The sequence below is a fragment of the Salvelinus fontinalis genome, chromosome 23 (assembly GCF_029448725.1).
Source record: "Salvelinus fontinalis isolate EN_2023a chromosome 23, ASM2944872v1, whole genome shotgun sequence".
Classification (NCBI taxonomy): Eukaryota; Metazoa; Chordata; class Actinopteri; order Salmoniformes; family Salmonidae; genus Salvelinus; species Salvelinus fontinalis.
This window is the reverse complement of record NC_074687.1, coordinates 45,334,443-45,361,660: the sequence shown is the minus strand read 5'-3', so window position 1 is coordinate 45,361,660 and position 27,218 is coordinate 45,334,443. Positions and strand designations below refer to the sequence as shown.

The 27,218-nt window shown below is 42.5% G+C and overlaps 1 protein-coding gene across 7 annotated transcripts in view; it reads left to right on the top strand.

Moving 5' to 3' along the window:
• Window positions 1-27,218, top strand: part of lrrfip1a (leucine rich repeat (in FLII) interacting protein 1a) — a 65,737-nt gene that overhangs the window by 34,532 nt on the left and 3,987 nt on the right. For 4 of the 7 annotated variants that reach the window (XR_008754306.1, XM_055879033.1, XM_055879035.1 and 1 more), the window contains exons 5-10: window positions 3,760-3,897; window positions 14,709-14,879; window positions 17,550-17,642; window positions 17,804-17,893; window positions 18,159-18,251; window positions 18,401-18,548. Coding sequence is in view for 5 of the 7 variants with exons in the window: in XM_055879033.1 (XP_055735008.1) it covers window positions 3,760-3,897; window positions 14,709-14,879; window positions 17,550-17,642; window positions 17,804-17,893; window positions 18,159-18,251; window positions 18,401-18,548 (733 nt within the window). In the remaining 2 variants the exon portion in view is untranslated. Of the gene's footprint in view, window positions 1-3,759; window positions 3,898-14,708; window positions 14,880-17,549; window positions 17,643-17,803; window positions 17,894-18,158; window positions 18,252-18,400; window positions 18,549-19,274; window positions 26,778-27,218 lie in introns of those variants that run through there. The other 3 variants (XM_055879032.1, XM_055879031.1, XR_008754305.1) reach the window with 2 other exon arrangements.

The window sequence follows — 27,218 nt, the reverse complement described above, 5'->3', positions numbered from 1 at the left end:
TAGGCTATGGCACTATAGTAAAAAAAGAAATTGGTGTAGACTTTCTTTTATACAATGCACATTTTCATCACTTGCTAGTAAATAAATAAATCGGTCTTTTAAAGTTTGGATGAATCTGACTTCATTAATTATTCAACAGCAGTAGACAAGCTTGTTCTGGCTCTGAGCCTAAAAGGCGCTAATGTTGTCGGAAATGGACAATGCGCCAATTCTCTCCAAACTGGCATGGTATAATTTGATACGGAATCTTTTCTTAATTTCTAGACTCATCAACGGTGATCAGGCTCGGTCCTGGCTGATATGCTGCCCTAAGCGAGACCTAAAAAATTGCCGCCTTCCTATCCCTGCCACGTAGAATAGTAGTAGCCTAGGCCAGGGAGTCTGATCATCAGACATGATGTCGTTGTCTCTCTCAATCTGTGCCATGGCTACTGCTATAGGTTTCAGGCTGCTTACCACTCTCTCCCAAAATACATCATCCAGGAGGATCCTCTTGATGGGCCTGTCCATATTGGTAGACTTTGATATGGCCATATCTTGGGGAGACTCCTTCCCCTCCAGGAGACTGTCAAACATGATGACAACACCACCCCAACGGGTGTTTCTGGGCAGCTTCAATGTGGTGCTCTTATTCTTCTCATTTTGCTTGGTGAGGTAGATTCCTGCTATAACTTGATGACCCTTCACATACCTAACCATTTCCTTGGCGCTCTTGTAGAGTGTATCCATTGTTTTCAGTGCCATGATGTCCTTGAGGAGCATATTCAATGCATGAGCAGCACAGCCAATGGGTGTGATGTGAGGGTAGGACTCCTCCACTTTAGACCAAGCAGCTTTCATGTTCGCAACATTGTCTGTCACCAGTGCAAATACCTTCTGTGGTCCAAGGTCATTGACTGCCTTCAGCTCATTTGCAATGTAGAGACCAGTGTGTCTGTTGTCCTTGTGTCTGTGCCGGAAGTTTACCTGAAAGTTTCCGTCCCTTTGCAGCCCTGCTAGCACTACACAGCTGATTCAAATAACCAACTCCTCAAGTTTAGATTATTTGAATCAACCTCTAAATGAGACACACACACACACACACACACACACACACACACACACACAATCTGTCTCAATTTTCTCAAGACTAAAAATCCTTATTTAACCTGTCTCCTCCCCTTCATCTACACTGATTTTAAAGTGGATTTAACAAGCAATATCAATAAGGGATCATCGCTTTCACTTGGATTCACCTGGCCAGTTTTTCATGGAGAGAGCAGGTGTTTTATACTCAGTGTATGTCCATTCAGAAAGTTTCCTAAAGAAGCCTGTCTGGTCTCCATCTTTTTAATAAGAATCAAATGCTCCTGTCACAATTTAGTCTTGTAAAGGGCCTATTTCCAGTAGCTTGGTCTACATTATTTCTCTCCTTACCATATCCTCTCTTTGAGGACATATGCCAATGTCCATTGAATGACCGCAGCAGCAGGGTTTGTGACGCTATGCGCGCACGTGTGTGTGCGTTCTTGTGTGCGTGCACATTGATGCAGGTGGGTGAGTGTGCCATCCCCAGCCTACAGAGTACAGTAGTTATCGCTGGTCCAGGGCGTCCTCTAAAGCAAGCTCAGTCCATGCCAGCCCAGTGGTGAGCACCCCTCAGTCACACTGTCCAACCATGGAACCTTATTAGCGTGACACGACCATTTAACAAGCATAAGCACAGACTGACGACTTTTACAGTGGACTAGTCATATTGTCTTGAGTTAAAGAAAGCCTTCATAGTTGTACTTCATGTTTTTTTTTATTCATGGTGATATAAGACTTTAATGGTTTATGCATTTTCTGTAATTTTAAAGTTTATATATTTTTATTTTACCTTTTATTTAACTAGGCAAGTCAGTTAAGAACAAATTCTTATTTTCAATGACGGCCTAGGAACGGTGGGTTAACTGCCTTGTTCAGAGGCAGAACGACAGATTTTTACCTTGTCAGCTCGGGGATTCGATCTCGCAACCTTTCGCAACGTTTTGCTCTAACCAGATTTCTCCTAAAGTCTTTGTCCATTGCAATTCAATTATGTCTATGGCGTTGACAATTTGGCTCCTGATTTGCTTGTTCTGTCCATAAGGAATTAATTGATAATTGGAAGGGCAACAGTTGTCAATTGAGGCCATATTTCACAACAACCACCATCTCAAAGGTCTTTGGTTAATTTGTTAGTGATGATTGGCAAAGCATTACAGGGTTATGCTGCATCATGCCAAAATAAATCTCAGCGATTGCCCTGTGCCTTTATTAGTGGGTTTTGTTTGACACAACAGGGACCGAAGTAGATAAATACATAACTGGCATCTTTCAGATGGAGATTATAGTTGTTACAGAGAAAGTGATGTCTGCTACCCAGTTCAGCCTTTTGCTGGAACTCGTATTGCGTTGAGAGGTTGCCCAGAAAAGCAACTTGTTTGAATTGTCAACTCGGGGCAAATATTCTATTAACCAGTGGCAAGAATATGAAGACTAGTTGATGTCTGGTACGCTGGGTCATCCTACCTTTTTACATATAATCAAACTTTAAATTATTTCTTTACAGGAAACCATTTGCATGTGGGCTACTGTGTATACTGTCTTGGATGCTCATTACTCTATACAGCTGTAGGCTGATCCTTGTTCCTAGAGTCCGTTTGACACATTCTCAGTTTAGCCATTTATTGTGTGTTCATTCATACATGTGTTTTGGTTGGAAAGAGGCAATAGACACGTGTATTTGGCTATATAGAGAGCTCTGTGTTTTTATGTGCATGTGAGAGAGAGTGACCTCCCTGAAATATACCTTGTGGCATTGCGCCCTCTGGTGGGCCACTATGATGACTGCAGCTTCCTGCACGGCCACCGGCAGTAGCCTGCCCAGAGACCTGGGTCACATGACCATCCATGATTTATCCGATGTGAGTGGGGCTGCACTGCCCTCCCAGAGTCATGGCAGTGTGGTCTCAACTCTCACAGAGAGACTGTCTGCTTTTGTGTGGAGTTGGAGGGTAGACCTAGAGAGAGTAACTACTGTCTGACTTGGATTGATCCTGGATTGAATGGTCATTGTCAAGATGGGAAAGAGGAGACTAACCTTAGAAAGTGCTTTTAGAACTAATGAGATGTCAACACTGGTACTAGTTAATAAAACATATAAATTGCAATTATATAGCATGCAGTTGGATGGTGTGTTGATTTAAACAAATTAGTGTTGTAGAATGGGATAAATGGGACTAACAACAATATGGTGTGTCGTGGACTAGAACTATTTTTGACTCAACTATTTTCCAAGAACTCCTGTAACCAGTATTGATGCTGAGTTGATAGGCATGGGAAGTGAACAATATGACTAACATAGCATGTCTAATACTAAGGACCGTTTTGCTATTCCATATGTAGTAATATGTCAGTTGTTGACAGATATGAACAATGCAAGGCACTGAAGTTCACAGACCAGTCTGACAATTAGGCGTGCACTCTTAACTTACCCAGCAATTGTTGTTGCCACAGCATTTAAACTGCTGCTGGTTTATGATTGGATGGAAAGACTGCTGATTGTCCCCAAAGCTTTGGAGGGATAATGTGATTGGCTAAAGTGGGGAAAGGTGACGATGTGAAATTGAGTGCAGACTTGTGGCAGAAGAGTCAGTGTCCCCCCCCCCCCCCCCATTCCTTATGAATCCATGGCACTTTGGCCCTTTTTAAAGGCATGTGGCCCATATTATATCAGTATGTCCCCTTTGTTCCCAGGTGGAGGACAGAGATTTCCTGGAAAAGGGATCTCAATCCGCTTCCACCCTCGCTTCACTCAGCGGGTCTTCCTCCAGGAGAGGAAGTGGCGAATCGTCGATCACTGGCGACACAGACACCTCCATACTAGAGATCAAGGTAAGAAAGCCATGGGTGTTCTAACACCCTCTTCCATCACGTCTACTCGTTAAGAGCCCATCCCTGTGCAACGCACACTGCTCTGCAGATGTCATTCTCTACCTGTCGCTGTGCTCATCACTTCATCTATCGACCCTGTCGTAGCATGCGTCTGTCTCTTTCCTCACCACTTCCATGCTCTTCACCCCAGGAGATTCATGAGCTGAAGGATCAGCTCCAAGATGTGGAGTCAAAGTACATGCAGAGCCTCAAAGAAGTCGAGGTACACTACTTGACTGACCCACCCCAATGTAAACCAGCCTGCGTCCCTGTTAATGTTCATATGGTTTTAGTCTTCCCTTCGTAAGCTTTTGAGATGACCAATGATACTACTTTTAGCCCATAATAGGTTTGGACCTCCTCAGAATTAACCAATGGTAGGTTTAGACTTTGGTGTTAAAGTTGTTGATAGCCTCCTATTAATAAGCAATGATTAGTCCTAGCGACTGTTTAATGAATGTTTTAGACTCATTTTCTTACCTGTCCCATTTCAACTACAGATAGTTTTAGACTCCTACCTTGCTATTAAATGGTATCCTGAGGCTGGGACCCCTCTAATTGTAATAGATGCTCTGTGATTTCTGTCTAGTGATGTTGAAAGTTCAGATCAGCAGGATATTTGGCAGTATTAAAACTTGCGGCAAGTGCCACATTTATAGTGTTCTTGTCAGGCTAGATGGCTTGCCTATCTTTTCCCATATATTTTTCAGCTTCCTTTTCAAATCAGTCAAGTTATGCCGTCCTGATGTCAAATTCAATAACATTTAGCAGATGCTCTTATCCAGACTAAAATCACATTAATAACATTTTGTCACGTGCCGAATACAACAGTTGTAGATCTTACAGTGAAATGCTTACTTATGAGCCCCTAACCAACAGTGCAGTTTAAAAAAAAATACTGTTGGAACAGGTAGAGATTCATTTTTTTTTTTTTGAAAATGGGCAGGAACTCTGCTGTCCTAGCTTCAGGTGGAAGCTGTTTCAACCATTGGGGTACCAGGACAGAGAAGAGCTTGGGCTGAGTGGGAGCTGGGAGGGTCAAGAGGCCTGAGATAGTGGAATGGAGTGCTCGGGTTGAGGTATAGGGTTTGAGCATAGCCTGAAGTTAGGGAGGGGGAGTTCCGTAGGTAAGCACCATGGTCTTGTAGTGGATGCGAGCTTTGACTGGAAGCCAGAGGAGTGTGTGGAGGAGCAGGGTGACATGAGAGCACTTGGGAAGGTTGAAAACCAGGCTGCATTCTGGATAAGTTGCAGGTGTTTGATGGCACAAGCGGGGAGCCCAGCCAACAGCGAGTTGCAGTACTCCAGACGGGAGAGGACAAGTGTCTGGATTACGACCTGCACCACTTCCTGAGTGAGGTAGGGTCGTACTCTACTGATGTTGTAGAGCATGAACCTGCAGGGGCGGGCACTGCTTTGATGTTTGCAGAGAACGACAGGGTGTTGTCCAGGTTTACGCCAAGGCTCTATGCACTCTGGGAGGGTGACACTGTGGAGTTGTCAACTGTGATGGAGAGGTCTTTGAGTGGGCAGGCTTTGCCCGGGAGGAAAAGCAGGTTCCGTCTTGTTGAGGTGGTGAGCCGACATGCAAATTGAGATTTCTGCCAGGCACGCAGAGATGCTTGACGCCACCTGGGTGTCAGGAGAAAAGTAGTTGAGTGTCATACGCATATCAATGATAGGAGAGACCATGTGAGGATATGACAGCGCTGAGTGACTTGGTGTATAGAGAGAAGAGGAGAGGGCCTAGAACCGAGAACCCAGTAGTGAGAGTGGTGCAGACACGATGATCCTCTCCGTGTCAATCCAAGAGTGTGCATAGCCTTAAACGTCCAGCCCTGAGAGGGTGGAGAGGAGGATCTGATGGTTCACGTGTTAAAGGCAGTGGATAGATCTAGTAGGATGAGAGCAGAGGGGCGAGTCAGCTTTGGCTGTGCGGAGAGCCTCCGTGACACAGAAGAGCAGTCTCGGTTGAGTGACCCGTCTTTAAGCCTGACTGGTTAGGTTAAAGAAGATATTTCTGAGAGAGATGATGCAAAAGTTAATCAGACAGCATGCTCATTGTTTTGGAAAGAAAAGAAGGGATACAGATCTATAGTTTGACATAAGATGAGTCGAGTGTTGGTTTCTTGAGGGGAGCAACTCGGGCCATTTTGCCAGTAATCAGGGATGAGTTGATGAGGGAAGTGAGGAATGGGAGAAGGTCTCCAGAGATGGTTTGGAGAAAGGAGGAGGGGGTCAAGCGGGCAAGTTGTCGGGCGGCCAGACCTCACTAGTCACAGGATGTCATCTGGAGAGAAAGGGGAGAAAAGTCGAGGTATAGCGGAATTTCTGTGTGAGTGAGACCAGTGGGCTCAATAGGCTGAGTGAATGAGTAGTGAATGTCCTAGGATGCGGAATCAGGAGACAGGATGGAGAAGGATTTAGCAGAAGGGAGAGATGATAGGATAGAAGTAGTGGGAGAGAGCGAGCAAAGATTGCGACGGCGCATGACCATCTGCGTGTAGCGGCTGAGCGGTTAGGGTTGGAGGAAAGGGAGACAGAAAAGTAAACAATGTAGTGATCAGAGACCTGGATGGGGTCGCAGTGAGATTAGTAGGCGAGAAGCCTCTAGTAAGGATGAGGTCAAGTGTCTTGCCTGCCTTGTGAGTTGGATGGGATTGGGAAAGGGTGCGGTCAAAAGAGGCAAGGAGGAGAACACGAGTGTTGGAAAGAAATTAAATCGAGGCAGTCATCGGGAGGTTGAAGTCACAAAGTACGAAGAGCGGTGAGCCGTCGTCAGGAAATGAGCTGATCAAGGTGTCAAGCTCATTGAGGAACTCTCCAAGGGCACCTGGTGGGCGATAGATGACGACAATGTTAAGCTTGAGTGGACAAGTGACAGTAACAGCATGGAATTGAAATGAGGAGATGGACAGGTGAGAGAGGGAGGAAAATAGAATCTCCACTTAGGAGAAATGAGTAGACCGGTGCCAACACCGCGACCAGATGCTCTCAGACTGAGCGAAAATAACATCATCAGATGAAGAAAGAGCAGTGTGTTCTCTGGGGTGATCCATGTCTCCATCAGGGCCAAAAGGTCAAAGGGCTGAAGGGCATCGTGGGCAGAGATGAACTTGGCGTTCTTGACCGCGGATCGGCAGTTTCAAACGCTGCCAGAGATCTGGAATCCCACATGGGTTGTGCGCGCAGGGTACACTAAATTAGAAGGGTTGCAGCCAAGGGTGGGGAGTGTCTATAAAGCCTTCAGGTAGAGGTGCGAACAGGTATAGGAAGCACACACACACAGTTGACAAAGTTACAAATGAGGTAAATACAGTATCTGTAAATAACTAGATAGGATACTCAAGTGAGAGAGTGGTGTGGAGCCTTCCTCTTTCCTTCCCGAGATGGAGCCTGAGAAGCTGGTTATATAAACTCAGAAAAGAGATTAAACCACTCGCCCTGCAATACAGCCACTGATTACCAGAACAAGTCACAAATTGCCCTGGCACTTGATCCTGGTTGATGTGTAAACAACTATTTGCAAATGATGAGCAGTCAGCAGTTCACACGCCAAGTAGGCTACTGGGAGAACAGGCAGCACTTAAAGTAGTTGGCCCTAGCTAGCAAAAAGACAGTACTAGACCACAAAAGATAAAGACAAAATGATACGTATCACTCCTGGAGATATCAGGAGGAGTCTAGCTAGAGGTTGAAGCACACGCAAAAACCCCACTGGCATGCAGTGGACAACTTTTGCTTTGGTCTAACATCATTACGTAATTTCCCTGAATATGAATTATGTCCTTGGAATTCTTTCCATTCTCTCTCACGTTTCTGACCTTTCCTCCCAGTTGAAACCATCCGAATGAGTACAGAGAATGGAAGTGGCAGCGTTTGATACAATACCCCTTTTTGGATATTGGTGTGTCTTTTATGGGGGGGGGGGGGGGGGGGGGGTGTTATTTTGTATATTTTCATTTTTTGTGAGTGTTTGTTACTCTGTGTTGTGTTGTCCGTATGCGTGTTCCCATGTGCATACACTGTCATGTCTTTGCTATGCCGGATTAAGTGATATGACATGCTACTATAAAAAATAATTTCTCTGTAATTAATATTACCTGAATTGAACTAATCATGTAAATGTAATTAACTAGAAAGTTGGGCCACCACGAAAGAATGAGCTGTTATCTTCCGAATAAACTCTTAAAGACCTGGTAATCTTTTACATCAATAGCAGTCAATTCTTAATCGTCACCTTATTCAGTCTCATCTGAAGTCGTAGAATTCTTGGTTATCTTCACGAACCCTGGCTAACAAGTTGAATCAGTAATACAACATTTGGTTTATTTATTTACTAAATACCTAAACAATCACACAGAATTACACATACACAGGATGGGTCATACATTGATTACTAATTATGTCATAAAAGAAAACGTCCCTAGCGGACGGTACAGATATGACGGCTGGTTACACAAAGAAAGGGGATTGGGTTTTGAAGAAAGCGCGGGAAGACTGAGGAACAAAGGAATGTGCGTCTCTATCGGACTGCAATGCAGCTATGCTATCGTAAATACAGAATCTTATGCATTCTAAATAACCGCCCATTTTGGAAAAAGGAAAATGCAAGAAATATTTACTCTGAGCTGTGCTTCAATAGGTTGGTCGTAGATGGAAGGCCGTGTTGCCCATCAGAGATCTCCCTTGTCCTTTTGAAGAATATGTCGTGTGGTAGAACAGATACTTTGTCTGTCCTTTCCTAGCCCACGTTTACAGCTGCTGCTGCTAACTCAACGGCTAGGAGGTATCACTACTTTTGTGAATAAGAGTTCAAAGTTCATACCAAGTTGCCATACTTTGAGCTCACGCTGAAGTTGGCTTAGTTCTGTAGTTTGATATTAGCCCTTTTAACGTATGGACCGTCGTCCTCAAACACAAATGTTACATTTTCGTAAAGGGCTTATCTAGTAGGGAGAGAAGGGCATGTTTCATAGTTCACAACCAATGTCTGTTCACATGTGCGGGACCACGGAGTTGAGCCTAGTTCACTTATGAAAACCAATTCTCTCATTTAGAAGCTAAAATTACATTTAATCTGTTCACAAATCGTTTCATATTTAAACATTTAAACTGCACAACAATTCCATGTGAATCTGAACTATAATGTGTAGACTTTCCAAGATACAGTTTGTCATCCTATCATCAGTAATAATGTGTCAGATGACAAATGATCTGGTATCATATTCTTTAAAACCTGTTTGGGATAGGGGGCAGCATTTTCACGTTTGGATGAAAAGCGTGCCCAGAGTAAACTGCCTGCTACTCAGTCCCAGTTGCGAATATATGCATATTATCTGTAGATTTGGATAGAAAACACTCTGAAGTTTCTAAAACTGTTTGAATGATGTCTGTGAGTATAACAGAACTCATATAGCAGGTGAAAACCTGAGAAAAATCCAACCAGGAAGTGGGAAGTCTGAGGTTTGTAGTTTTCAACTCTTTGCCTATCGAAATATACAGTGTTAATGGGGTCAAATTGCACTTCCTAAGGCTTCCACTAGATGTCAACAGTCTTTAGAACCTTGTTTCATGCTTCTACTGTAAAGGAGGGGGGAATGAGAGGGGATTGAGACAGTGGTCTGGCAGTGTGCCATGAGCTGACCATGCGCGTTCACGTGAGAGTTGGCTTGAGTTCCATTGCATTTCTGAAGACAGGAATTCTCCGGTTGGAACATTATTGAAGATTTATGATAAAAACATCCTAAAGATTGATTCTATACTTCGTTTGACATGCTTCTACGAACTGTAATATGACTTTTTTGACTTTTCATCTGAACAAAGCGTTCGCACATTGAGCATTTGGATTACTGGGCTAAACGCGCGAACAAAAAGGAGGTATTTGGACATAAATTATGGACATTATCGAACAAATCAAACATTTATTGTGGAACTGGGATTCCTGGGAGTGCGTTCTGATGAAGATCATCAAAGGTAAGTGAATATTTGTAATGCTATTTCTGACTTCTGTTGACTCCACAACATGGTGGGTATACAGTGGGGCAAAAAAAAGTATTTAGTCAGCCACCAATTGTGCAAGTTCTCCCACTTAAAAAGATGAGAGGCCTGTAATTTTCATCATAGGTACACTTCAACTATGACGGACAAAATGAGAGAAAAAAATCCAGAAAATCACATTGTATGATTTTTTATGAATTTATTTGCAAATTATGGTGGAAAATAAGTATTTGGGCAATAACAAAAGTTTATCTCAATACTTTGTTATATACCCTTTGTTGGCAATGACAGAGTTCAAACGTTTTCTGTAAGTCTTCACAAGGTTTTCACACACTGTTGCTGGTATTTTGGCCCATTCCTCCATGCAGATCTCCTCTAGAGCAGTGATGTTTTGGGGCTGTTGCTGGGCAACATGGACTTTCAACTCCCTCCAAAGATTTTCTATGGGGTTGAGATCTGGAGACTGGCTAAGCCACTCCAGGACCTTGAATGCTTCTTACGAAGCCACTCCTTTGTTGCCCGGGCGGTGTGTTTGGGATCATTGTCATGCTGAAATACCCAGCCACGTTTCATCTTCAATGCCCTTGCTGATGGAAGGAGGTTTTCATTCAAAATCTCACGATACATGGCCCCATTCATTCTGTCCTTTACACAGATCAGTCGTCCTGGTCCCTTTGCAGAAAAACAGCCCCAAAGCATGATGTTTCCACCCCCATGCTTCACAGTAGGTATGGTGTTCTTTGGATGCAACTCAGCATTCTCTGTCCTCCAAACACGACGAGTTGAATTTTTACCAAAAAGTTATATTTTGGTTTCTTCTGATCATTTGACATTCTCCCAATCTTCTGGATCATCCAAATGCTCTCTAGCAAACTTCAGACGGGCCTGGACATGTACTGGCTTAAGCAGGGGGACACGTCTGGCACTGCAGGATTTGAGTCCCTGGCGGCGTAGTGTGTTACTGATGGTAGGCTTTGTTACTTTGGTCCCAGCTCTCTGCAGGTCATTCACTAGGTCCCCCATGTGTGGTTCTGGGATTTTTGCTCACCGTTCTTGTGATCATTTTGACCCCACGGGGTGAGATCTTGCGTGGAGCCCCAGATCGAGGGAGTTTATCAGTGGTCTTGTACGTCTTCCATTTCCTAATAATTGCTCCCACAGTTGATTTCTTCAAACCAAGCTGCTTACCTATTGCAGATTCAGTCTTCCCAGCCTGGTGCAGGTCTACAATTTTGTTTCTGGTGTCCTTTGACAGCTCTTTGGTCTTGGCCATAGTGGAGTTTGGAGTGTGACTGTTTGAGGTTGTGGACAGGTGTCTTTTATACTAATAACAAGTTCAAACAGGTGCCATTAATACAGGTAACGAGTGGAGGACAGAGGAGCCTCTTAACCTTTTATGACTGCAGGCCGGTGTCGGGCTCAAATATGACAACAGCCCGTCCAAGTGCAGGGTGCGAAATTCAAAATATATTTTTTTGAAATATTTAACTTTCACACATTAACAAGCCTAATACAGCAAATGAAAGATAAACATCTTGTGAATCCAGCCAACATGTCATATTTTTTAAATGTTTTACAGCAAACACCGTATATTTGTTAGCTCACCACCAAATAGAAAAAAGCACAGACATTTTTCACAGCACAGGTAGCATGCACAAAACCAACCAAACTAACCAAGAATCAACCAAACTAACCAAGAAACAACTTCATCAGATGAGTCTTATAACATGTTATACAATAAATCTATGTTTGTTCGAAAAATGTGCATATTTGAGGTATAAATCATAGTTTTACATTGCAGCTACAATCAGAAATAGCACCGAAGCAGCTAGAACAATTACAGAGACCAAATTGAAATACCTAAATACTCATCATAAAACATTTATGAAAAATACATGGTGTACAGCAAATGAAAGACAAATCTTGTGAATCCAGCCAATATTTCCGATTCTTTAAGTGTTTTACAGCGAACACACAATATAGCATTATATTAGCTTACCACAATAGCCAAAAAAACAACCCATTTATCAGCAGCAAAAGTTAGCGATCGCAAGAAAACAGCAAAAGATATAGAATTTTTCACTAACCTGGACAAACTTCATCAGATGACAGTCCTGTAGCATCAGGTTATACAATACACTTATGTTTTGTTCGAAAATGTGCATATTTAGAGCTGAAATCCGTGGTTATACATTGTGAAAACTTAGCATCTTTTTCCCAGAATGTCCGGATATATTTCTGACTCACCTATTCTGACCAAATAACTCATCATAAACGTTACTAAAAAAGACTTGTTGTACAGCAAATGATAGATACACTAGTTCTTAATGCAATCGCCGTGTTAGAATTCTAAAAAGAACTTCATTACGACATACAGCTTACGTTATAGCAACACAGCGCCAAAACTCAAGGCGGAAAACACAACACATTTTCGACAGCAATAGGAAATAACATCATAAATGGGTCCTACTTTGGTTGAGCTTCCATCAGAATCTTGTACAAGTGGTCCTTTGTCCAGAACAATCGTTGTTTGGATTTAGAATGTCCTTTTTCCCTCTCGAATTTGCAAGCAAAACCTTCCAAGTGGCGCGAACCTGTCCATCGTCAACAAACGCAGAGAACGGAGCACGCCAAAACTCCCGAAAAAATTTCAATAATCTGATTAAACTATATTGAAAAAACATACTTTACGATGATATTGTCACATTTATCCAATAAAATCAAAGCCGGAGATATTTGCCGTCTATAACAAAAGCTTTTCAGAAGCCAATGCGGAAGTCCTTTCCGCATCTTCCTGAGCAAAGGATATTGGGGTCCTGTCATTCCAAGCTCTCTTTTGACCATAGAAAGAGCTAGAGACCCCATTTCACCTCTCACAGCCTATTAACATCTAGTGGAAGGCGTATGAAGTGCGTGTATACTAATAGATTTCAAGCAAACGATTAGGGAGGCCCTGGAACAGAGCCTGGATTTCAGATGTTTCACTTTCTGACAGGAAGTTTGCTGCAAAATTAGTTCTGTTTTACTCACAGATATAATTCAAACGGTTTTAGAAACTTGAGAGTTTTCTATCCAATAGTAATAATAATATGCATATTGTACGAGCAAGAACTGAGCATGAGGCCGTTTGAAATGGGCACCTTTTTATCCAAGCTACTCAATACTGCCCCTGCAGCCATAAGAAGTTAAAGAAGAAGTTACAGGTCTGTGAGAGCGAGAAATCTTGCTTGTTTGTAGGTGACCAAATACTTATATTCCACCATAATTTGCAAATAAATTCATTAAAAATCCTACAATGTGATTTTCTGGATTTCTTTCCCTCATTTTGTTTGTCATAGTTGAAGTGTACCTATGATGAAAATTACAGGCCTCTCATCTTTTTAAGTGGGAGAACTTGCACAAATGGTGGCTGACTTTTTTGCCCCACTGTATAGGTGGCTTGTTTTGGTCTATGAGCGCCATACTCAGATTATTGCATGGTTTGCATTTTCCGTAAAGCTGACAAAGCGGTTGCATTAAGGAGAAGTATATCTATAATTCTGTGCATAATACTTGTATCTTTTATCAAAGTTTAATATGAGTATTTCTGTAAATTGATGTGGCTCTGTGCAAATTCACAGGATGTTTTGGAGGCAAAGGCAAATGTAAACTGAGGTTTTTGGATATAAATATGAACTTGATCAAACAAAACATACATGTATTGTGTAACATGTTGTCCCGGGAGTGTCATCTGATGAAGAATATAAAAGGTTGGTGATTTTTTATTTTATTTATTTTTATTTCACCTTTATTTAACCAGGTAGGCAAATTGAGAACACGTTCTCATTTACAATTGCGACCTGGCCAAGATAAAGCAAAGCAGTTCGACACATACAACAACACATGGACACATGGAGTAAAACAAACATACAGTCAATAATACAGTGAAAAATAAGTCTATATACAATATGAGCAAGTGAGGTGAGATAAGGGAGGTGAAGGCAAACAAAATATATATAAATAAATAAAAATATAAAAAGGCCATGGTGGCGAAGTAAATACAATATAGCAAGTAAAAAAATAAAAACACTGGAATGGTTGGTTTGCAGTGGAAGAAGGTGCAAAGTAGAGAGAAATAATGGGGTGCAAAGGAGCAAAATAAATAAATATAGTAGGTAAAGAGGTAGTTGTTTGGGCTAAATTATAGATGGGCTATGTACAGGTGCAGTAATCTATGAGCTGCTCTGACAGCTGGTGCTTAAAGCTAGTGAGGGAGATTTGTGTTTGTGATTCATTTTCTCTATTTCTGCTTTTTGTGACTCCTCTCTTTGGTTGGAAAATGGCTGTATGCTTTCTGTGACTAGTTGCTGACCTAACATAATGATATGTTCTGCTTTCGCCGAAAAGCCTTTTTGAAATCTGACACTGTGGTTGGATTAACGAGAAGTGTATCTTTAAAATGGTGTCTAATACTTGTATGTTTGAGAATTTAATTATGAGATTTCTGTTGATTTTTGAATTTGGCGCTCTGCAATTTCATTGGCTGTTGGCGGAACCCCGTTCCCAGACAGGCTAAGTACAAATGCATATTTTCAACTGGTTGGATTACCGAAATATGGTTTTGTTCACCACCCTTTTGTTGTTACCTGACTCTCTATGTTAACAAAAGGCTTTCCAACAGTCACTCTGTATAGTAGAGAGAGAGGAAAGGGGGAAAGGTATTTATGGAGGTCATAAACCTCACCAACAGGCCAACGTCATGACAACACCAACAGGCATTTCTCTTCCTTTAGGATTCCCTTGTGGAGTTGGAGGAGAAGTACCGCAAGGCCATGGTGTCCAACGCCCAGCTGGACAATGAGAAGAACAACCTGATGTACCAGGTAGACAGGCTGAAGGACTCGCTCATGGAGCTGGAAGAGCTGCTGTCCGAGTCACGCCGCGAGTACGATGGAAAGACCAAGGTATGGGAGAGATGAGGAGGGAGACATGGCGAGGCAGAGAAAGGATAGGGCCAGATCAAGAGAAATATACAATTACAGTAAGATGACGGGAAAAGAGGCCAAGTTAGTAGAGTAAGGGGTAGGCTATAGAGGAGGGCGATATTAGGTGAAAACTGGGACTGACATTAGCCAAGTGGTGTCTTTTGGAAACTGTAGCTGCCTGTACCAATGCAGCAATGGAGGATTATATACATGAACTGTAAAGATATAATTTTCAGGGTTTTTTTCTGGATCGAAAAGGGGCTTAGGTGATGGGCATGGCAGGGGGTGTGGCAATGGGCATGGTCAGCGCGGCTGATGTTTAAAGAATATTTTAGATGTCTCCATCTTGGTGGTGTAGAGAAGTGTTTATTTTTTTATTTGTAAGCCACTAAAAATGTCTCCATGTAACTGAGTGAAATGTTTTAAAGCAAATGGGGAAATGTTTCAGTTGTAAATGTCCAATATAGCTGTTTTTATCTCAATATCAAATCATTCCTGGGTAACAATTAAGTACCTTACTGTGATTATTATTTTTTAATAAAAGTCATAAAGAAACAAAAATAGCTTCTTAGCAAAGAACAATTTCTCAAGCAAGAATTTTTCTAGGACTGTCTGGGAGTGGTGAGGGGAAAACTGAAAAATAGCTGTTGGCATTTGGCATAGAGGTTTGGATCTCTATTTCTTATGTTTAGTGACTAATTTGCTGCATGTCGATGTCATCATGGAAGGCCAAAACTTCCTCCCACAATAGCAGGCTGAAATTTCAGGTGGTCTTTTCAAACAGCTCTTACACTACAAGGGCATTTTTTTCACATAGTGTGGAAATTGGCCCTTTTTAAAGCACATTTTATGTGATTCTATATATTCTGCCATGGAACTGAGAGATGTGTGAAGTTTTAAAGCTAATTTCCTGCAATTCTATGCATTTTGCCATGGCTTTGTTCTTTTGCTCAAACATAATAACAAAATCAATAATGCTAAATTCATAGTTTTTGTAATTTTCAATTCTCCCTGACTGTCTAGCCTTTTATTTTGGTGATTTTGTTAGTTCTCAAAGGTTATATTATTTAAAAATACTAGCAGCACCCAGTAAAAACAGACAGTAAATCATTGGAAATTAATAATTACATTTAATGCAACCCCCCCCCAATACCAATATTCTAGCTCCGGAGCATAAAAAAAACGCCCATAGGCCTATTTCCCGTGGGATCATGTGTGTGGATTAGCCACACCTGTTGCTGACAGGTGTATAACATCGAGCACACAGACATACACTCTCCATAGACAAACACTGGCAGTAGAATGGCCTTACTGAAGAGCTCAGTGATTTTCAACGTGGCACCGTCATAGGATAGTAGGCCACAAGCTCACAGAACAGGACTGCCTAGCGTGTAAAAAGTATCTGTCCTCTGTTGCAACACTCACTACAGAGTTCCAAATTGCCTCTGGAAGCCGCATCAGAACTGTTTGTCGGAAGCTTCACGAAATGGGTTTCCATGTCTGAGCAGCTGCACACAAGCCTAGGATCACTATGCTCAATGCCAAGCGTCGGCTGAAGTGGTGTAAAGCCCGCCTCCGTTGGACACTGGAGCAGTGGAAACGCGTTCTCTGGAGTGATGAATCACACTTCGCCATCTGGCAGTCCGACAGACGAATCTGGATTTGGCGGATGCCAGGAGAACGCTACCTGCCCGAATGCAAAGTTTGGTAGAGGTATAATAGTATAGGGCTGTTTTTCATGGTTCCAGTTAGGCCCCTTTAGTTCCAGGGAAGGGAAATCTTACACTACAGTATAAAATGGCATTCTAGACGATTCTGTGCTTCCAACTTTCTGGCAAAAAAGGCCTTTTACTGTTTTAGCATGGCAATACCCTGGGGCACAAAATGAGGTCCATACAGAAATGGTTTGTTGATATCGGTATGGAAGAACTTGATGGGCCTGCACAGAGCCCTGATCTCAACCCCATCGAACACCTTTGGGATGAATTGGAATGCCGACTGCAAGCCAGTCCTAATCCCCAACATCAGTGCCTGACCTCACTAATACTCTTGTGGCTGAAGGGAAGCAAGTCCCCTCAGCAATGTTCTAACATCTAGTAGAAAGCCTTCACAGAAGATTGGAGGCTGTTAAAGTAGCAAATTGTCTGTAATAAGCCCTTTAGTGGGGAAAAACTCATTCTGATTGACTGTGCCTGGCTCCCCAGTGGGTCGGCCTAGCTCCCAAGTGGGTGGGCCTATGCACTCCCAGGCCCACCCATGTCTACGCCCCTGCTCAGTCATGGGAAATCCATAGATTAGGGCCTAATGAATTTATTTAATTGACTAATTTATTTTATTAACTAACTCAGCAAAATCTTTGAAATTGTTGCATGTTTTGCGTTTTTAAAAATGTTGTTCAGTGTATATATTACGCTGTTTGGATTTAGGCGATCCAACAAAACAAAAAAACGCTTAGGCGGTCTGACCAAGGATTTCTATGGCCGACAAATCCCTAAATTCGTAGTGTACAACACCCTTTGTCCAAATTGATTTAATCCACAACTAATGTAGCTAATGCGACTTCCTGGATTATAAGGCAGCTGTTTAGGGCCAAAATGATCACTGCATATTGTTAGTCCATTCAAACATCTCCTCTGTCATCTTTCCCAGGACATTGAGCGTGAGCAACATGCCTACGGCGTGCTCCAGTGCCAGTTCAACGTGATGAAAGAAACGCTAAAACAGAGCGAGGAGTTACTAACGGTGAGTCCTCCAAGGAAAAGGTAGTTTGGGGTTAACTGCCACCTTTTCAGTTTTCTTATTTCTGAATTTCCCGGTCTCCTTACTTGCATGCTGATATTCTACTGTTTTCACTCCTCTCCCTCTCTCCTATTTGTTCCATCATCTGCTTTTCCACTGTCCAGGAGGTCTGTCAGTTGCGTCTCAAGCAGGACAGCTTTGTTAGGGAAATCTCTGACCTGCAGGAAACAGAGTGGAAGGATAAAAAGATTGAGGTATGCCCTGTGAACTCTGATCCATTCACGTTGTTAGTACATTTGGTGTATGCATGTGTAAACCCCCACACACAATTGTGATATGTGCACCTGTGTTGTGGTCTTAAAATACACGTATTCACTTATGCAGAGAAGTTAACTTTAGCCATGTGCATGAATACTTGAAACTGTATACTGTATGCTCACTTTCACTTCCTTCACCCATATCACTCCTTTGTTCTTCACCTGCACTTCCTCCTCCCCACCACTGGGGGGCACTGCTCAGGCCTTAGAGCAACAGAAGGAGTATTCGGACGCCGTCAAAAATGATCGAGATGAGCTCAGGGATGAGCTGGTCCAGCTGAAAGATATTCTGAAGGTACTTTGTCATCTCATGGGAGTCGGAGCTCTGAATATGCAACAGTGGCCCCTGAAATAGGGTTTATCTATTGCAGAGTTATGCAGCTATAATTTACTGTTGTGAGACCCAAAAGCCTGTCATCAGTCTTGTGTTCATGTCCTACCCAGAAACATGGAATTGTCCTCGGACCTGACCTGACCACCAATGGGGAAAAGGTGGAGGTGGTAACTGAAAGGTCAGCTAGTAGAGATCCAGCTTCTCAATTGGCTCAGGACTCCCAGACATCACCCACGGAAGGGGGGAACATCATGCTCGGTAAGCACCATTACTGGACAAATATCGCCATATGTTGGAATCAACTTTTGCTTAACTCATAGCTTTGCCAAATTACAGCTAACTTGAAAACTTAAATCACGCCCACACCCAATCTAATGCAAACCTGTATATGTAACATGAGTTTGGTTGACTGGCACAATTTTTGGGGGGGGACTTCTGCGACCTAACTTTTAAGCTTTCACTACTGATTCTCCTCCCAACCCATTGCCACCCCTACACCTGATTTTAAGTTGCATTAATCCATCTGAACCATGATTTAAAGCACATGGCGTAAACACCATTGTTTTGGTACCATGTGTATCCTACATAGTGGTTTCATATTGAGATGGTCATATGGCCGTCTGATTTGTGGAAGTGAGCGTGACCCCAAAGCAATATAACACCACAGCAGACATTTCAGAGTTTAAAAGATTTGCAGCTTGCCAAAGATTGAGGTACCAAAGTGCCTCTGACTTACTCCTCTGCTTTGACAATTCATCTACGTTCAAGAGCTTTGTTTTTTTGATCTCCTCCTATTCTTCTTCCCTTTCTTTCTTCTCTTCCTGATTGATTAGATTTTGGCCAAATTCTTTCATTCTGCTTTGCGCTAATTGGCCCAGCTTCAACTGACAGATCTTGATCATCAGAAAAATTACAATACTTGAAACACCAGACCACAGTGTTTGGCCTGTATCACCCTTACGTTCTCCCCTCATGATCTCTTAGGCAGACCTCAGGATATGGAATTGGGGAGTAGAGGAGATAAGATGGTGGATCCAGGAAGGTCCAGGCAGCAAGTGGAAACACATGAGGCGGTTCAAGAGAACCATCTGACCTCGCCCACTTCCTGTAGCCTCGCTGGTGTTTCTGAAACCGAAACTTCTTTGGAGGCTCGGCCATGCTCGCCCAAATTGCGGGATGGGGTTGAGATTGAATGCAGTAATGTCAACAAAGTCTCTGACAATGTCATACCGGTAGTAGAGGTCAAGCATGGACCGGTTTGCGATTCTGAGGTAATTGTGGTTGTAACAGTTCCTGAGGAAGAGCTTACAGAAGAGGGATACAAACCACCAGGCATAGAGGGGACAGTGCAAGGGAGAGTAGAGGCCACAAACAAATGGGAAATGGTAATAAAAAATGACAAGGCAGATGATATGGAGACCAAAGTCGCCAAGAGTAGTGATCACACAAAAGAGCCTACCTCAGAATATGGTGCATTAGCTGAACAAGATAATATAGCATTGAGTAAAGAGTTTGTGAAAAGTATAGACTCGTGTCCTCAGCCTAGGGAAACCATTGAGGACACCATACAGAATGGCACACAGATTAGCCCAGGGACTGACCATGATACTCGTAAGAGCACAATAAAATCAGAATGTAAGCCTCAACCTAAGCTTCAGAAAACAAAGGCAGAAGCGTTATCAAAGTCAACTGACCCTCAGCCACAGGCCCAAGGAGGCAAGAAGAAGAAGAAGAAAGGCAAGAAGGGAGAGAGACAAGGTGATGAAAAGCAGGAAGACAATAAGAAGAGCACAACAGAAAAGGGTGTAGTCTCCATGAAGAATTGCACACCGATTCCCCAAGGGACAAACCTTGATACTACTAAGAGCCCAGTCGAATCAAAGTCTGAGCTTCAGAAAACAAAAAAGGCTGAAGTGTTGCCAGAGACCACTGACATGCAGCCACAGGCCCAAGGAGGCAAAAAGAAGAAGAAAGGCAAGAAGGGAGAGACACAAGGTGATGAAAAGCAGGGAGATGATAAGAAGAAGAGCAAAACAGAAAAGGATGTGGACTCAATCTCAACAAATAAGGAGCCAGTAGTGGAGGAAGTTATCACAATAGACACACAGCAGCTTCTAGAGGAGGGGACCGGTAGTTCACCAAATCGAGAACTCCAAAGCCCTAAAGAAAGAGCACAAACCATAGCTGAGGGAGGGAACCTGAAGGAAGAACAACAACTAGCAGAGGGCCGAGTAGAGGTTAAGAGTGAGGAGCCTCCCATTGAAACCCAAGAAGTATCTCTGACTGACCAAGCCAAGAGTGAGGAAGCTGTCAAAAAGAAAAAGGACAAACAAGAACCTTCCATGGAATCAGAGAAATCAGAAGGCGAGATATCAGTATTATGCCATGAGTGCGACATTGGTATTGTGGATCCTGTTGACCAGCAATGTATAACCAATTGTATAACCAGTGCTGATAACCCTAAAGAGAAATTAGAATCCACAACAAATACTGGTACCCAAAAAGACGAGTCAGGGTACACAGCCAACCCTGATAACTTTGTAGACTGCCTGAACTCTTCAGCTGACCCGAAATGTCCATTGAACTTGAAAGAGTCCACTGCTGGGAATTCAAACAATGTCAAAGAAGAAGATGCAATCAAGGTCTCAGTTGATGAGGCTCAAACAATCCAAGACACAAAGGAACAGGGAATTAACTTTCACAGTCGCATAGTTTTAAGACCGGCGCTCGAGAAGACCATGGTACCTGAAGACCTTATCGCCAATGATAGTGTCACTACTCACCCAGAGCATGTTACCGAAAATGCCATAAAATACCTGAAAGTGGCAGGTCAGGATGAACAAAATGGGAGCCCAGATGAGTGTAAAAATACACTTGAACATAAAGACATTTCGAAAGCATTGCCAGCAAATGTAGATAAATGCAAAAATGTATCAGGAGAGAACTGTGGCACATCGCTCGACAGCAACTGCCCTGCTGCTGAGACCATAAGACAGCCTGAACAATTGATGGATCTACCTGGTTGTCCAGTCGCTGACAAGCACTTAGATGAAAACAACGAGCCAGTAACACTTGATGAAGAAAAGGTATCAAATGGCGGGATCTCCACAGAGACCGAGCTGAATGATACAGAAACACGACTACAGGACCCTGTAAAAGAAACTCCGGAGACAATTGACTCTTTTAGGGAACATGGCTACAAAGAAAGCAAACCATGCACTATGGTGGCCGAAGCAGAAGAGCAAGACGATCCCATTGAGGCCACGCTGGAGGGTGACAAGGTACCTGGACCCAGTGAGCAGGGGAATGATGAGGGGGACGATGATATCGATGAGGGTCAATCGTTTGACTTTAACGACCTAGATTTGGTGGTTTCTGAAAATGTGTTTCCAGTAACATCCAAAGAGGTCAGCCAGGAGGTGAGAATGATGGAAGGCAACAAAATGGAGGTAGGGCCAGGTAGAGAGAAGGCAATCAAGGAAGAGGAAGACTGGGACAATTCAACAGGAAAACCGCAGGGCACAGTAGAGGGAGTTGGCACAATAGTGGCAAAGCAGCCACTTGAACGGGGGTCAGATAGTGCACCAGAATAGCTCCGAATCCCTGAAGAAAAAGCACAAACCAGAGTTGCAGGCCAGAATGCCAATGAAGAACAACAACGAATCACTTATTTGTGTAAAATACGAACAGAAAGACATTGCAGAGGGAGTGTGTGTGACTGAACAACAATGTGTAGGTGAGAGTGAGAGGCTGCAGAATGCAACAGAGGTAGGGGCTTTGCCAGTAGAGGGGGAAGAGGAAAATCCCGTATGGGTCAAAGCAGGGTAGAAGAGAACGTAGTCAAAGTACATATTCAGCAGGGGGTGACGGAGCAATCTAGGTCAGGCTCGAAAAAGGGCAGTAAGAAAGGAAAAGGCAAGGGGAATGAGGAGGACTGACGAATGACCTAGTTTTTAGGTCTGCCCTCAATAGAAACTGCAAATATTTATGATAGGAATTGCAGAGTTTAAACTGCTGGAGCCAAAGCACCTTCAATTCAAATGAATTCCAAAGCAATCAGAGAGATGTGTGGGGGTATTTTAGCTCATTTCGATTAACCCTTTACACTCGTACCCGTATACAGGTTGAAAATGGCAGAATTGGGCACTAATAAGCACCTAAATTGGGCTGCACAGTAACACACTATACATCACAACGCTGTATGGGGTTTGATGAACATCCGTTCTGAACATGAGCACAGTGGGCGACAGGAAGTTTCCCCCATTCCTCCCAGTAATTGGGCAACTTTTGTACATTTTTGGTTGTCTGAGTGAGGGAAAAGCTCTAAATTTAAGATGACTATGTATTTTGAAAGATGAGACGTTGAGGTTTATAATAACGCTTTGGTATCACACAAGCAAGCCAAACACCCGAGTCCAAAATTTGAACTTCAAATTTCCAAATCATAAAACTCATGTCATATACAGTGTCGATGTTTGTGATCACTATGTTTGATGTACAGTGGCAAGATGACATGGCGTTATACCCTGGGTTGTTCTGAACAGAATGAGCTTATGTTTATTGTGAAGCAAATTTGCCAGGGCACAAGCACCTTAATTCAGTCATGACTCCTTTCTACGTGCACCAAAGTTTCTCTGAATTGCCTTGTGAAAGCCTGACACTGTAAGATTGTATTTTATAACTTAGCTTGTGTGACGGCGGGGATGAAGTGTTGTGTTCCAAATGAAACGACTGCACGTGGGCTTGCTCTAGTTCCTCAACGGCACAGCTAGGAGAGCCCCGAAAAGTACCTTGTAGTTGAAGACTCGTCTTTGTGTCATGAAAGTGCATTGGAAATGGCTTAGGAACTGTGCACACTTTGGAGAGGTGTATGGCCACCTCAAATCAAATTTAGTTTGTCACATACACGTGGTTAACAGATGTTAATGCGAGTGTAGCGAAATGCTTGTGCTTGTAGTTCCGACCGTGCAGTAATATCTAACAAGTAATCTAACAGTTTCGAAACTCCGAGACAATGGAGACACCAGTTAGTCCTCTCACTCAAACCCTTGTCATTTTTGGGGGTATTATGTTGCAGCTACCCCACATTCTCCAGGAATAGTCTTATGTTACTGAATTTGTTAACAAATGCGGCGAAAAGTACAGTAAATGTAAAATGCACATAAAATCAGTGTAATTTTAGGATTCAGTATTGTCAGATGAACAGTTGTGTACTCACCGTTGGTCTAATAACTGTCCCATCTCTAAACTCTTCCTTTTCAATTGCTACCAAACTTCAATTTATCCTTATCCATATAGGCCAATTCCCACGAGTGTAAAGGGTTACACCATTTTTTTAGGTGAAATGCTGTGCAGAATCATCTATAATTGTCTTGATGTTGTTCTATATTATCTTGAATAGATGTTAATGTGCATGACATCCTGTAGATCAACATGGGTAAAATGATGTTGAGTAGACAATTTCAGCGGATTATGTATTTATTTTGTTATTTCTTTTAACTATGCTTATGTCCCTGTATTATTGTCCTTTATATTGTACAATGCGTTTTCCTATGTGAAATGCACCATTAGCGTTTTCTGCTTAAGTGCTTTGGGAAGTTGGTCATAAAATGGGATGGGTAATCTTACCATGCAGACTTTTTCCCCAAATAAGCAGTAACTCAACTGATTCAACTAAGAAAGCTAGTTGTAGGAGTTAAGTAGAATCCATCAGGTGTGTTACTGCTTGCCTGGAACACATTGGCCCTGGCAGGGTACATTTCCCATACTCTCATATAAGCACCTATATAATGTAATAATATTGATTTGATTTGAATTATTTTTTATTTTTTGCATCTATTCAAGGGGCGCATGATAAAATATCTATATATTGTGTAATTACCAAGAGAAACAAATACTGTAGCAATTAATTGCACATCATTTATTGCAATACCTTTCATCTTCACAATGTCAAAATGTTACCCAGAACTAAAAAATATATTTACTAGCGTTGGTGGTATAGGTAGGAAAAAGCGTTTGAAGAAAAAACGAACAGATGGGATTGTCTCAAGTCTCTCATGCCATAAAATAATTGGCTGAAAAATCCTCCTTGTTACAAGTCAATTCCATGTAGGTTATGTCAGGTGAAATCCAAGCCCTGGGCTATTACTGTATGTGCAAACTGTAAAATTGCATTGTGTTTAGTATACAGAGCATTCAGACCCCTTTATTTTTCCCACATTTTATGTTACAGCCTTTTTCTAAAATTGATTAAATTGTTTTTTCCCCTCATCAATCTACATACAATACCCCATAATGACAAAGCAAAAAAAAAAAAAAACTGAATGTTTTCAAATGTATTAAAATAAAAAAATGAATTATCACATTTACATAAGTATTCAGACCCTTTACTCGTTACTTTGTTGAAGTACCTTTGGCAGCGATTACAGCCTTGAGTCTTCTTGGGTATGACACTTCAAGCTTAGCACACCTGTATTTGGGGAGTTTCTCCCATTCTTCTCTGCAGATCCTCTCAAGCTCTGTCAGGTTGGATGGGGGAGCGTTGTGTTGTGGAAATTCTAATCAATAATGAGGAGAGACGAGGTCAATCACCAATCAGGATATTACTTTATTCAAGACGTATTAATAACATAGATTAATTATTGCAATAATGAAGCTGGTCGACGACCCACTCGTAGGTTATTCGTTGAGAGCCCAACGAGCAGATTTGATCCACAGCATTTTATAGCAAAGTACATCCTCCTGAATGTTCATGACAAACAACAGATGTATGGAATGGGTCACAAGGTTAGGATCTGTATGAATGATACTAATCATTTACAGCAGGCAGTATCTGCTGTAAAGACTGTTCTCATTGTGTAGAACCCCATACCTAAGCCATCTCTCCCTGGTACCTTCCAGTCAAACCGTAATCATCTTCCTCACATGAATGGAATATGGCCTAAGGCATTGTAAATCTACTGGAAGGATTTAGCCCCAGAGGCCCAATTTTAGAACACCACGCACAGATGAGTGTTCCAAAAAAAAACATTCTACTCCATAAAACAACCATTTGATGCAATAACAGCATTATAACATAATCTTGTAATTTCACTATCAGTCGCTGCACAGCTATTTTCTGGTCTCCAGAGATGTTCAAGTCCGGGCTCTGGCTGGGTCACTCAAGGACATTCAGAGACTTGTCCCGAAGCCACTCCTGCATTGTCTTGGCTGTGTGCTTAGGGTTGTTGTCCTGTTGGAAGGTGAACCGTCACCCCAGTTTGAGGTCATGAGAGCTCTGGAGCAGGTTCTTAAAAAGTATCTCTCTGTACTTTGCTCCGTTCATCTTTCCCTCGATCCTGACTAGTCTCCCAGTCCCTGTCGTTGAAAAACATCCCCACAGCCTGATGCTGCCACCACCATGCTTAACCGTATGGATGGTGCCAGGTTTCCTCCAGACGTGGTGCTTGGCATTCAGGCCAAAGTGTTCAATCTTGGTTTCATCCGACCAGAGAATCTTGTTTCTCATGGTCTAAGAGTCTTTACGTGCCTTTTGGCAACTCTAAGCGGGCTGTCATGTGCCTTTTTACTGAAGAATGACTTTTGTCTGGCCACTCCACCATAAAGGCCTGATTGGTGGAGTGCTGCAGAGATGGTTGTCCTTCTGGAAGGTTCTCCCATCTCCACAGGGGAGCTCTGACAAGCTCCAGACTGCCCATCGGGTTCTTTGTCACCTCCCTGACGAAGGCCCTTCTCCCCCGATTGCTCAGTTTGGCCGGGCGGCCAGCTCTAGGAAGGGTCTTGGTGATTCCAAACTTCTTCCGTTTAAGAATGATGGAGACCACTGTGTTCTTGGGAACCTTCAATGCTGCAGACATTTTTTGGTACCCTTCACCAGATCTGTGCCTCAACACAATCCTGTTTTGGAGCTCTATGGACAATTCCTTCGACCTCATGGCCTGGTTTTTGCTCTGACATGCGCTGTCAACTGTGGGAGCTTTTATATAGACAGGTGTGTGCCTTTCCAAATAATGTGCAATCAATTGAATTTGCCACAGGTGGACTCCAAACAAGTTGTAGTAACATTTCACGGATGATCAATCGAAACAGGATGCACCAGAGCTCAATTTGGATTCTCATAGCGAAGGGTCTGAATACTTATGTAAATAAGGTATTACCGTTATTTTTCATTAATTTGCTAAAATTTCTAAACCTGTTTTCGCTTTGTCGTTATGGGGTATTGTTTGTCGACATTTATTAAAATCCATTTTAGAATAAGGCTGTAACGTAGCAAAATGTGGAGAAAGTCGAGGGGTCTGAACCTTTCCGAAGGCACTGCATGCCATGTGTGCTGAATTCATATAATGATATGACTGCTAGACAAATTGTACACTGTGTAAGAATATGACTCCTTTGTTAATCTCTGGTCTAAATGTGTCTTCATGTGCACTTTTTGTAAGGAAATACCTTGACCCTTTTCCTTAATGAATAAAGTAAGTCATTACCAGCTTTGAGAAAGGAACTGTAGTACTTATGCATTGTTGTATAATATGTAGTGGTGTCTGCCTGTCATTGATGCACAAGCAAACCTCTTATGTTTGTCTTCCCTCATCCATTCGCTGTTTAGCATAAAAATGCCCTAGAGGTTGAGTGTCCTCTCCACAGTTTCTGCATGCTAACCATAGCCCCACCCCTCACATATCCTCTCCCAATGGACACCTGCTCCATTGCATGCATCAGGGGACTCTAAACTCCTCCCACTCTGACTCAGCCCCTCCCTGTCCATGTACTTGGCTCCTCCCACCCCTGGTATGTCAACATTGGTTTTACAAGTTGTTCTTATGATTGTTCTTGCATGAACGTAATGCAATTGTGTGTAATAAATGGGTTATAGATGCTTACTCAAGTTATACCGATAATCGGGATAAGTCCTGTGAGACTTTTAATGTA